The sequence below is a fragment of the Apostichopus japonicus genome, chromosome 13, assembly GCF_037975245.1.
Source record: "Apostichopus japonicus isolate 1M-3 chromosome 13, ASM3797524v1, whole genome shotgun sequence".
Taxonomy (NCBI): domain Eukaryota; kingdom Metazoa; phylum Echinodermata; class Holothuroidea; order Aspidochirotida; family Stichopodidae; genus Apostichopus; species Apostichopus japonicus.
In genome coordinates, this window is record NC_092573.1 from 399,921 (window position 1) to 413,462 (window position 13,542).

General features: G+C 37.5%; 1 protein-coding gene across 11 annotated transcripts in view; it reads right to left on the bottom strand.

Moving 5' to 3' along the window:
• Window positions 1-13,542, bottom strand: part of LOC139978319 (cartilage oligomeric matrix protein-like) — a 44,007-nt gene that overhangs the window by 22,274 nt on the left and 8,191 nt on the right. For 10 of the 11 annotated variants that reach the window (XR_011796948.1, XR_011796946.1, XR_011796947.1 and 7 more), the window contains exons 2-4: window positions 12,564-12,665; window positions 1,875-2,195; window positions 708-976 (exon numbers count right to left, since the gene is read on the bottom strand). Coding sequence is in view for 4 of the 11 variants with exons in the window: in XM_071988400.1 (XP_071844501.1) it covers window positions 708-976; window positions 1,875-2,195; window positions 12,564-12,627 (654 nt within the window). In the remaining 7 variants the exon portion in view is untranslated. Of the gene's footprint in view, window positions 1-707; window positions 977-1,874; window positions 2,196-2,663; window positions 3,176-12,563; window positions 12,666-13,542 lie in introns of those variants that run through there. The other variant, XM_071988401.1, reaches the window with a different exon arrangement.

A 13,542-nucleotide genomic window follows, 5' to 3' on the forward strand; every position in this document is an offset into this window, starting at 1 on the left:
ATGAGGGGCTGCAGCATCTTGCAGCCAGGCTGTGTATGACATTAGCTTTTGTGATGTGCAGTTTCACACAAATGGGAAGTTAAAAGTAAAAGTTAAGTTAACAGTATACAGTCTTGTATCAAGGCAAAGCCCTCTCACACAACTTTACAGCTTCACACACTAGGCAATGTTGGTCTGCTGAGAATAATTTCTACTGTTTGATACTGATTCAGCCTTGCTGCAGGGGATTGTGCAGCCGATGCAGCTTTTCTTGTGGACTCATATTATCAATAATAACAAAAGATCAAAACCTCAGTGCTGGCTCTTGACAACAAAACATGTAAATCATGAATATTTTCATTTATGAAACAGAGCAAGAATATAAAAGATTACAGTAGATAAGAACCACAATGTAAACTTTAACCATCAAGCTACATTTCCATACTAAAATTAACACTCTCTATATCCTAGCAAATCTGATGCTACTTTTACTGGAATAACAGTCACGAAATATTCATTAAGAATTAATACTACGAGATGTTTCCTCTTGTTCTACATTGTGCGATCCCATGGTACCAAGGGAATGGTTTACCAAGCATGATCACCAGCTGCACCCTCATGCTAGTTTCCTACATGCAAATGAAATGAAAGGTCTGTTGTGGCACTAAATGCAACAAGGTATAGGCTATACTCTGAAAGTTTAAAGTAAACAAAAACAACTGTTTCACCTTGAGACGCAGAGGTCTTGCAGCGTCTGGAGAGGATCCAAACTGAAGTATTGCTGAAGGGATGCTGCTCTTTGTAAAGATTCGACTCAGCTTTCCGTTAAGGTCCAATTTACTGCTATCGGTGCAATCAATGGACACACTAGCGGTGGTAGAAGCCTTTCGTAAGTTTCCAAAATGGAGTAGGAGCGTGTGCCAATCGCCATCGATGAAATGAAGACCTAGGAACTCCTTGTATTGAGTGACCTCACCTATAGTGTACCTTAAGATCACTGAAAAGGGGGAGACAGATATTATCATATATATTTGATTGGGGAAGAAGCCTAGACATATTTTACAGCCAAAGGTACAAAGGGATAACAATGGTTGAATGGATTATAGAGTGCACTTCCCATTGGGTTGGTGATCCAATGAATAGTGCTAGCTCATTTTAGATTTGTATTTATCATAAAGCCCATTTCGGATCAGGAAATTGTGGATTAGATGTTAGATATCACTGCTTCTGCTTTCATCGCCTTCATCCAAGCAGCTGTAGCTGTGGTTACTATTTACTGACAAATTCCAATGGAAGTGAGCGGACATTAAACTAGGGACTACAATTATTGAAAACAAAAGATCAAATGCACTAGTCTACAGTTTTCATATATACAGTAGCTTTGTTTTTGATGTGATGGACTGAAAGAAGATGATTACTTCCTAAACATGACGGAAGTATTTCCCATGGATCAACTTAAACGAACAGTTCAGAGTTAAAGCTTATCCTGGTAAAATTGCCAAGCAAATTCCTACATGCTGTTTTTGACATACACGTTCATTTCGCAGAAGTACATTCTGTAACAAAGTGAATGTGAAACATTACCAAACTGAGTGTAATGATGTAATAGAAGCAAATTGACTAAGAATATTTTATGTTTCTTCCATCTATAACTTTAATCTTGGATTGCAAATTCCACTACAGAGGGAGAACAATTTCCTTTAGATATGGACAAAACTTCTATAAATAAGGCAACAGGAGGCTTAAATGAAAATATCACCTTTAAGATCTAATGAAGTAAGGTTGGCTGTTGTTTTACTTATTTTGCATCACAACATCAACACTGTTGATTCAATATAACTTCTCTATGTATATAATTCATCAAACACAACATGCCATTCAAATATTGAACTCACATTTATCCATCGTGTTGAATCCATCGTAACCTAGCTCAAAGTAGACCCTGTCATCCCCTGGCTCTTCACCATAAATACCGAAAATGACTCCCGTATGACTCGGGTAGAGATTTAACCGCATCTTAACGTAAAAGTCATCCTTCTTCTTCAATTCTTTGGCAAAGATGCGGATTGTGGGGTCCTTTGTTTTGAATACTGCGGAGACCTCATTGCCTTCAAAGTGGTAAGCTGGTCCAACACCTCCCGAGGTACTGGTTTCATCAATGAAAGTCACTCCATATGCATCATCAGTCACTTCTATTTGTTCATACAGATTCACCTCTATACAGGGGAATAGAAAGGTGTGAAAGTACACGTCACATTCGGTTGATACAGTCGTCTTGATGGTTTCTTCTCAATCCATATTTAAAAAGGAAGAAACATTTATCTGTTAGCTAGCCTACACTATGCCAACCATCATCACTGCATGGATACTTGTCAATTTTTGACAGAACTTCTTGGTGGCAGGTGACCAATGTAATATATGAAAGGCGTATGAACAGGGGTCAGAATGGGGGGGAGATGTAGGAAAGTGGCATGCAGCTGCCTAATTAGGCCTAGTGATGAACTCCATATAGCACTGATGAATCATTCAGCTTGATCGATACTTTAGCAAAGAGAGTGTTAGGCAGACAATTAAATGATCTAAATGAAATTAGAAGAGACCGGTTGAATTTTGACCTCTTCACTTGTTTTTTGATCGAAAGAAATCGAAATGAAAATTTGAAATCAAACAATTGAAATGTTTACCTATAAAAATCTAAACTTCAAATATTCCATCTTGGCAACTCTTGCATTCACAAAACTAATAAGCTGCCGGTGATCCTCCCACCCCCCATCTCTCATTTCTTTAGAGATCCCTGTATAATGTATGTAGAGCTGTTGGAATTACAGCTGCTATTAGGCCACTAACAGTCCACTAGTAACAGCTAACTAATGATAGCATCAATTAATATATGACGGGACGGGTTCGTAAATTACTTCTGAGCAATTTGGTTTGATACTACCAATGGTCAAACTGGTTATATCTGATTTCAAATTAATAACACATTTCTTGTGATTTCTCTGTGATTTGACGGCCAAACTAACCAGTGTAACTGGGATGGCTCCTGTAGGCATAACACTAACTTGGGCTAGCCTAAGTTGTAACTATAAGCGCCCGTTTACAGCAGTACAAGCAGGCTAATTTAAGCCTAGCGGAAAACGGTTAGAATTTACGTGGGATTTCGACAAGCCATATCGCGCACAACTAAGAAATTGAAAAGTGCTTATTCAGAAAATTTACATCACAATCTCAATCAATCGCTCCGCAACAAAAATTGTCGCAGAGTGATGCAAAAACAACGGATTCAATGGCACATTTATATACTACTTACTAATTGATACCAGTTCCGCGATCATTTACAAACTTTCGGAGTAGCATATAACCAGTATAACACTTCATCCTACCAAATAACCTGCCCCACCCCACACCATCACACCAACCTACTTATATATAATAAGACATTTTCACTATTAAATCTAGATCAAGGTTTGACTCGCTTGCTCACTGTAACAGAGGTACGGCCAACGTCACACATAACTTCGAGAACAAACCAAATTTAAAGGAAATTATTCTGTAACAACCTTTACAACTGATAGTCAATAGCTCATCGCATCATACACAATGTTAAGAGAACGTTTTCAAAAAGTTTTTTTTAAATAAACTAAGAACAATTTCATCACTAGATCTAGGGCTACACTGGTCTGGTGACGAGTAACAAAAGAGACAGAAAAAAGAGAGAGATACCCCAGGATCTGATATGTATTGAAGATTGAATATGAAGAAACCAAAATGAGAGCTACTTATATTTCTTACATGCAGCTAGACTTTGTGGGTCAGACGTTTTGTCATTGACTTAGTTTTCATTGTCGCCAGGTCCAAATTGAGAAAGTAGAATGATACATCCCAAAGGTAAAGAATACGCTCTATTTTGTTTTCAAAGTTAAAAAACAAAACTAGTCAAGAAGACAAAGACTAAGAAGTCTATGAAAAATATTTTCAAATCAAGTTCCGGTGAATTAAATTTTATACTTGTCAGATTTGAAATTATTCTGACTGTTCATATTTCCACATAAAATGGAAAGCAACTTTAGTTGATGTAATGATTAACCTTCCTGTCCCTGTAAGATTTGAAGGCGTCTGTCCCAGTCTCAAAGGAGTAAACTAAGACAAAGGCCAATATATATACGAGACGTGAAATTCTCCAATTCCCCGTAGTAATTATTCTGATACAAACAAGCAATGTTTCTCGAAACGAACCTGACGCCTAAATGCATCAGCAATAATTAAGGCTAATTACATCGGATTTTTCATAATTTCGTTTACTATAAAGAATAGAACTTTATGAAATTGTAGCAAGGATAGCTAGTGTTGAACTAGGCTCACACACGAAGAACTTCCTCTGCTCTATACGTAAACTGTGTTATTTTGTTTTTCATTTTTTCTTAGATCAATTAAGTACTGTAACCAAACAGCGCACAGTTTCACGTATATACATCGACCCCACCACTTCCAACCTGCGCCTCCCACCCTCATATGAAACGAATCAACCATTCCTTACACTGGCCCCCCCCCCAAAAAAAAAACTGGATTTCCCCCTCTCAACATATACTCATGTGATTCATTATACTATCCTCCCAAGAAAACCTTTGACTTCTTAATTAATAACAACATAGGTTCGCAGACTGCTCTCTCATCACCTTCTCGTTTTCTTGTTTACAAATCTCTTTTAATCTTCTGTTTTCCTTATTCCGTTCTTTTCGTAATACCTTGCAAAATTAAACGGATGACTTAATAATGGTTAGTTCTCTCGTAAACCTCCATTGATTGCCCCGAAGTCAGTTTCTGATTCTTATTTTGATTGTTCAAACGACTTTTATAGTATATTCCTACAAAAATATTGACTTCAATAAATGTAATTAAAAAAGAAACAAAGAAGGGGGAGGGTGATAGAAAAATCTACACACTATATAAAAAAACACTTTATTCAAACAGAAAAATTAATTTTTCATTTGTATAATCATAGTCCATCAAAACGAAAGATTTGCATTGATGTTTATGGTCAATGAGTGTAATGTGATTTCAACGTAGCTCCCGCAGTTATAGATTGTGAAAATTGTAAAAATTATTGAAATTTGTAATGCCTGAAATGCAACGAAAACTTGACCCTTTTCTGCAGAATAGAATTCACCACTGTGGTGATTCGTGCTTAATGCAAGTTCCTTTCGTAGGGTATATTTATATTGTACGTCCAAAGTTCAATAGCACAAAATTTACTTACATAGCCTACATTTTGGAAAAAGGTATCCGTATATCAACATTGAAAGCCATTTATTACGTTTTCATGAGTACGCCCCATATGCATTTTATTATACCTACCTTTCATTGTCTTCGTATAGGAATAAAATAAATGGATATAAATATTTACATGCAGGAATGCAGAAGACAATAAACGGAATTGATATTATGAACAATAAGGCAGAAAAAAGAGATTAAATATTATTTTTCCGTTAGATATATTGACTACATGACAAATAATAATATAATTGAGGTCAAATTGTATGTTACCACTTAAAAAATTTAATTAAAAAAATTTAAAATTTTTTTTGTTTCCTGGGGGAGGACCTCAAGACCACCTTTTATGGAGGTCGGTCTTAACTGCTCGAGGGCCACACACCCTTCTTTATAAACGGATTCGCAGGAGAAACACAATTTCGTTAGGGTTCACATATCGTAGTAAGAACTAAGGGGAATGTTGGGAGGGCAGGTTTGTAGGTGGGGTGAGGGAGGGGTATGAAAAAGTGTGTTAAGCGCGATGTGTGGCGCATATAATAAGGACATCGTTTTGAATTTCATTTATCTTGAGCACGAACACATAACTGTTCCTCAACTTGATGTCACAAGTTACGATATAATGTAACCTATTGACTGAAACGAAGGCTAAATTTTTGAACAGGTGTTTGTGATCCTAGTTATTTCAAACAATATCGAAGTATTTTGTGAAACGTCACAAAACCATAACAGAGAGTCTCCTAGCAAAGATTTACCAATTTTCAGGTGCAACTGATCTCCGTTATCAAAATGTCATTTTTTTCTTCAGTATCAGGTATGGCTCCCTGCCGGTAACCCAACAATGTGGCCTGGTTGGACTGTACCGTGTTCAACTAAGAACTTAACCTTTACCCAACTCCAAGCTTAGTGGGGACTCTTTCTACGTGCCGCCTTTTCAACCTAAAACCCACTCCTTGGGTACTCATCCAAGGATTTTAAGGTAAAGAACACAGGTACGTCTGAGATTTTGAAAGAGGAAAATGACCATGAAAATCTGTCTGATAGGAAATTTGTCAAGATAATATTCCGAATAAATTGATTACCGATAACAAAGAATTATCGAACGTTTCTGAATCAAATGATTGGTCACTAAAATGGTCACTTAGAACAACCTTATGGAGGTGAGAGCAGTTGTGTTTGCTCGGGCGTATGTATGTGTGTGTGTGTGTTTTTTTTTTGGGGGGGGGGGTATATGAACCTATTAGATTACATTAAACATGAACGTAGACGAAAGGCCTACAAAGTAGGGAGTGGGTCCTACAGGCGCCCCTATCAAACATGTTTCTTCTCCAAGATGATCCTTTTTGGCCTGTGAGTATCATAATATCCTTATGTCTCTTGTTGCACTCTTCCTGAATCACGTGGGCGGGGGTCCGTTCCAACTTATTTTATGATCGGATGCAGTTTTTAACATCTTATTATTACTTCAGGTTTATGACATAATATTTATGTATTGATAACCTACTGATATCTTTCTGAGAAAATTGTGACTTACCATGACTCATGTACATGTTCTGTACTGATACATGCTCATTAAGAATATGGAGTAAAACAAAGACGTTTCAGCCAGAGAAGAATACACTTCACAATACTATATTTACCCTATTCTGTTTCGGCAATATGTGTTACAAACACAATTGATCGGCAACAAAAGTTAATCTGATCAATTTGGTTAGTGAAGGTGTGTTCTCTTTATAACCCTCTGTATTAACACCCACCATCTTCTTTGGAAGAATGTATGGGACAAACTCCGCAAAACATATGCCACCCAACCGGCACCATTGCAATGTCTAATTATGACCGTATCTGTTAACGCACTGCTACCCTGCACACTATATGACCGGTGACAACATTTGTTCTTGTTGGCTCATTACAAGGTTAATCAATAGAGCGCATGCCCGTTGCTGATGTAGATATGTCCCATAGCAACACGCTGTGCGACCGTAAACATTTGAGGAAGACGTTATGTAGTTTGATTTCTTATTCCCTAATTCATCTCGATCATCTTTCATTCTTGCATGTTTTGAATTTATTAAGGGTGTATGCACCCACGAAGATAAGGGGACACAAGAATGATATCTCACCTCCTATGAGTCTGAGAAAGAAATCGAGAGGCTTTGCTCACTTTTGAAACTCGGTCACATTCGTGTACAGTTCTTATTTTCATTATCCTTAAAGTAGCTGGCTGTGTTCCTGTGCAATGATAATACAGCCGAGTGCATGAATTATCATTTCAATTATAGTCTTTTTCACTATGTGACAAACTAATGCAATATGATGAATTTTGCATTGATCCTTAAAATGCTATAAAACATCTACAATTTACAAGAACACATGTCTTCTCGACTTAATATAACTCAAACAGAAGTAATAGTTGGAAGTATAAAGCTGATTGGCAATAACTGCAGCTAAAACCTTCATAAGTTAGTGAATACGATAGGCATAGAGAGGATATCATATATATACATATTAGGGGGGGGGGGTGTGAAGGGCTATTAAACAATAAATTAAATAATAAATTATACGTCTTAATACCTCACAATCAGCTGCATTAAAAGTATAACTTACTATAGGCTAAACAGTACACTTTCAGAACACCCCTTTCACTTTTCAACCCCAGCCCCTTCATTTCTCCCATCAAATACACTACATACCGTTACTTACACAATGTATTACATATCACACCGTTTACATCACACCAGAGGGTTACTACCTGCATGCCCCGTTCAAATATTACCACAACTCATCATTTTTGTATAGACAAGTGCTTTTTTTATTGTCAAATGTTAGCGTTCGGCGCCCTCCTTCATTCGGCACTATGCGGGGCCATTCTAACATATAGTAAAAAAAAACCAACAAACTTAATGATATCTAAAGATAATAAAAAAAAAATGACAAATATCACAGGGTCGTTTAATTGTCACGTGATTTCCGTGTACCTGAATGCGATAGTTTAGACTATTACTTTTCCATGGATGTAATTCCGGTCTTCATTATTATTATTATTATTTGTTTTACGTCGATGTTGTTTTTTGTTGTTGGTGGTAGTGAAGTAGTCGTCGTCGTTGTTGCTATTGTTTTGAAGTAAGTGCATAACCCCAAATAGCCTGTACATTAATATAACGAACGTTTGGATAATTAGCCAACTTTATGTGGTCTAGGCAACATTTATATGTCCATATTTATCTTGATGAAAAAGGCATTTAAGTAACGTGATATTTAATCCAAGAAATAATTCGATTACAGCCGATCAAAATCAAAGGGTAAACTTTGCCCATGAAATATAAACGTCAAAGAATGCATACTATACAGTCCGCGTGGTGTGAATTCCATTGTTCATTTCTGATTTTCTTCAATAATTAATTGAGTGAAAAATTTGGTGTCTCAAGGGTATAGTATGCACTGCCTCGAAAGGTATACGTTAACAAAAAAAGAAGTGGCATTATCACACATTAAAGTATATATAATACCATCAACCAATTGGGTCTTTGACTGTCATCGATAGCTTGTATCTGCAGCCCGTTTACCCATCGAACTGCGGGAGATTGATCGATTTTGACAAGTCAAATTGAAAGTAGAGCTGCCAACAACACGACCCCAGTTGTGTTGACCTGATCGGAGGAAAGGCGAAAAAAAGGACTGCTTGCAAGAAGCGCTGCAGACGCGGGCAAGTTCACTGGATGACACTGACACTACTGTCGTGTATTGTTGACCCTTTTGGCGTTCCACATGGAGGATCCTTCTTTTTATACACACTCGATCCGCCCGAGACGAAGAAACGAATAATACTTAGGGAAAGAAAACTGAAAACTGGACGAATCATGATCGTTCCGGGGTCTCGTTCTTGACAGATTTCAGGTGGGCAAGCTGAGATTTTCCCCGGTGGAAACTGTTTTAGAATGCTGCAGATATGATAGTTTTGTTCGCACTGGCGACTTTGCAGGGGTTCAAAGTCATTTTCTGACAAGATCTCAAATTCACCAAATGTTATAACACTTCTAATTACATGCATGGTTTGTGAGAGGTGGGGGGGGGGGAATCGGTGGCTTTGTTCAAGTTACGTTAATATAAAGTAAAGCTCACAACATCAAGAGTGGGCAATAGAACCGTTCAGCTATAGAATAGACCCTGTTGGCAGTGTGATGACTATTACATTATAATCACCATTTTGTTTTATAAGAAAAAGAGCAATTGTTATGAGTCTGTTTTATATAGATGAGTTAATGAGCACTCAGCTTTAAATAGAAATTTATCCTACCTTAGATTGAAACTTGCGATCGTTCTCACTAGTGTGGTATATATCTTAGGTCTTATTGGTATCTCGTATAGGCAAATTGGCATCTATTCACAATTGCCGTTCTCGGCGCCTTAAACTGGATGATAATTGAGGCCTTTTTGTATCTGTGTTACACTGAAGACTGACGTGGTTTTATTAATCGCAAATAAATTCACTCATTTGGGACAAATTTCTATAAACTTTATCCCTTTTTCTGCATGGCATTATAAGCAGTATGAATATCATGTTCTTATAAGATAAATGTTAAGAACTGTCCATATGCTGTCAGTAAGAGAGCTTTAATGCATAATACGAGAGTAAAGACTATAATAACGGCTGATAAGTTTTAAAGGTTAATGCATATTCAATAATTGTGAAGATATGCATATATTAATTATTTGTTGGCAGCCTAGTATCGATAAAGGAACCGCAACTGTGAGAAGACTGTGATACTGTAATTTTTTTTATTTCAGCAAATCTTGTGTAATGGTTTGCCCAAACTACATGTATCATTATGCGTGTGAAATCCGATGAATTCATTTAAAGCAGTTAGTTGCGTTAACTTAATGTCTAACATTAAACAATTTACCATTCATTTCGATATCAGATGTACTAATGCACTAAAGTACTGCATGCTGCATACACACGCTATAAAGTTTCTTTCTCGCCCAAAAGTACAATTACTCAGTTTATGATGATGACGATAATTTCAGTTTCCAATTTGTCTCGCAAATTCCTAGTTTCAACTACCTTTAAATTTACTAACTAAATCCATATAGGTTATAAAATGATGATATTTATTTTTCTTGTACAAAGTAACACAGCAAACGGTTTTGTGTTTTGTTTTTGTGGCTGACATTGATGCAAATGAGGTACCGGAGTGATGCTTATATTCATGAATTCGTGAGCGGTAGAACATAGACGTTACACGTTGCCAACACACCGATGCAGACGATATGAAAGATTAATTCCTGTGACAAAAGAGAAAGCAATATGATCTAAGAGGACTTCCGTCTGATGGGATGGTGATCACGGTTTAATAATCCACAAAATTGAAAGCAATATCAGGTTTAACGAAGCAATGCTTGGGAACTGTAGGTACATCCTTATATCATCTTGAGACTTTTCGCAGTTGTGTATCGACATCCAGCTGGGCAGTTCTCTTTGGTGCGCGGTCTAATTGTTAATATGAATAATTCGAGACGATGGCTGATCAAACCAGGAGGAGCGATCTCGCTGCGCGATTGAGTAATCACAGAGATGCGACGGACCAGATATCCCATCATCCCAGGTCAGGTCGTGAAGCGCCAGACACGTTTTTTCCACTTTTATCTTTCGTATATATTTTATGTTCGATCGATTCAGCGGGAAAAAAAGTTATCAGATCATTTTTGTCAGACATGAATCATCGATTAAAAGTTTCGCAGACGATCAATCGTAAACAACGAAACATGTAGAATACGGCCACAGATAACGGATATCGAGATTCAAAGAGTTTCATAGTATATATAAATTGGCCTATGTATATAACTTAGTGACGCATCAAAGTGAAGCACAGACAACCATGCATTATCTTTACCTTAACGAGACACAACCACAACCATCATGTTTGGTCTACGTGATAGCGATAATTGCAATGAACAACATTCCCTAAACAGCTAAGTAAAATCTAATTCCATTTGTGAGATATCTCATGTTTAATGTTCATTATCACACAGTTGACAAAGACAGTAAACAATCGTAACTATGACATCATCAAACCACATGGGTTGTAATCGTGTACTGTTTTCCATTTATTACAGTGTTTATTCTCTGTGATGGCTATGGGATTTGCCAATGCTGAATTTAGAATTTAAAGAAATAAATCTTAACATGGCTTAACGATGACATTGATTTCAGTATCAATTGTGTTAACATCATAACATGGTATGGGATAATTCATTCACTCCTAAATTAGCACTAATAACTGCAATCTCTACATGTTTCCATTCTAACATCAATTTATGTTGATGCCAATTTCCAAAATTTTAGTAAAATGTTCACACAAATATACTAACAGAAAAAAAACGGCTGTGTGTTTGTCAACCATTGGGTGCTTGGCTATACTTATGGCTATCTGTACACATTATAAGGAGATAAATGTGGGTCTTTTTTCGGGTATGTGATGTTTAGAAATCACGAACTTATCACTTTATCTACATACTTTCATCTTCCGCGGAGGAATGTGCTCTTTCTAAGTTAGTAATACACACGGTGGTATGTTAACAGAACGATAAAGACTGAATCGCATGGAACTAGATCACTTGATATGAGTCTTGGTATAATAGGACACGAGTTTAGTGACTTGATAATATCCAAATATCCCAGTAACTTACTCTCATGGAACATACAGTACGCAATCGTGTTATTCATGCTTTACGTATGAAACTGTATATTAAACACGTGTTTATGGCAAAAACGACGTTAACGTGTGCGTGGAGTAAGTGTTAGCAGTGTAAATCCATTCGGGAGTTTGATCGCTGTAGGTGTTTTGTTTTTGGAGGAGGGGGTCGGGGGGTGGCTTGGAATTAAGTAATTTGGAAGCATTTCGAGCAAAATAGATTGATATATATGCACATTTTCACAGTGATAAGTAGAATATGTTTATCCGTTATCAGTTAAGTATATGCTCAAAAATCGACATCTCCCATGATAACCATACGGCCACCATCATGCAGGGAGGCCTATGAATGCATGCCCAATGTGGATAAGTTTTGTTTACGGTACTTTCTTTTTGAAGGCCCGGGGCAGGGGTAGGTCTTTGGGTAAGGAAGACACCTATGCCTTAAAACCTTTCTGCATCTCTGAAATTCTTGGCGCTTTAGTTTCTTTTCATTCGCTTAAAAAATCATAACTTAGCAGCAACAGTCCTATAGTTCTTGTAAATGAAAGAGAGAAAAATCATCAAATAGTGATGGACACAACTCCTCAACACGTCTCATTTATCAAAAGGTGAACGTACCGTGTAATGCCGTCGTCATGGCGACCATGCAGGCTAACAAAGCTATCAGACGGACTTCTGTCATCTTTTTGAAAACGTTGCAGATTACCCAAAGAGAAAAACCTGTGAAAGAAAATGAAAAATATGTCAAATATTTATAACATACCACAAATTCCATTTTGACAAGTTTGACAATGTGTCCGTTGTGACAACAAAGGTAAACGCGTTTTCCCCCCTTTCTTTTAAATAAAACAAGAATATTAAAAGAAATTTGCTTTTCGTCTCAAAGGGATATTTTTTACAGTTGATTGACATCTTGGTCAAACTGTCAAATGATTTGATGGAAGAAATATATGCCGAAGGTATATTTTGTTATGTTGCGTACAATTGAAGGTGGTATTGTACAGGTATAGAGTCCATAAACCATGGGACACGACCGAAAAGTGAGTCGCGAGATTTTCCAGACCTCGAAAAATTTGATCTCATATTGTAGTCCATAGCTCAGGCTAGGTTTTAATGCCTTTTGGGCATCCATTTTGATGGGTGGGGTGATTATTGGTTCTTGTTGGCCCAGTCCTCATGGAAGTTCCGGCGTCGGCGGGTGTTGTACATCAATTACTAGTGGGGCATTAATTGCCACCGGTTAGTGAAACAACTGTTGGTGCTGAGACCTGAAGAGAGCGGTGTATTTGGCGCCTCTGACAGGTCTATAAAGCTAGCATCTTTCGCGACTAAAGAGAAAGCGTCTCGGACTGACTGGCGCACCATATTCTGAGCCGTTTGGCCCTCCCCTTCTCCTCCCCCATCCAGATAAGCATATGGCAGGTAATATTCAAGAACTGTGTGTTATCATTACTGCGTTGGTGCCAATGAAAAGAGCGGAGAGGGGGGGGGGGGGTAAGTGTAGGGTGGTGATGGTGGTGGTGTGAGGGGTGGGGGTGATGACGGGATGTCTTTTTCATTGAGAGTAAATAAATCCTTGAAGTACATTTTCTCCTCA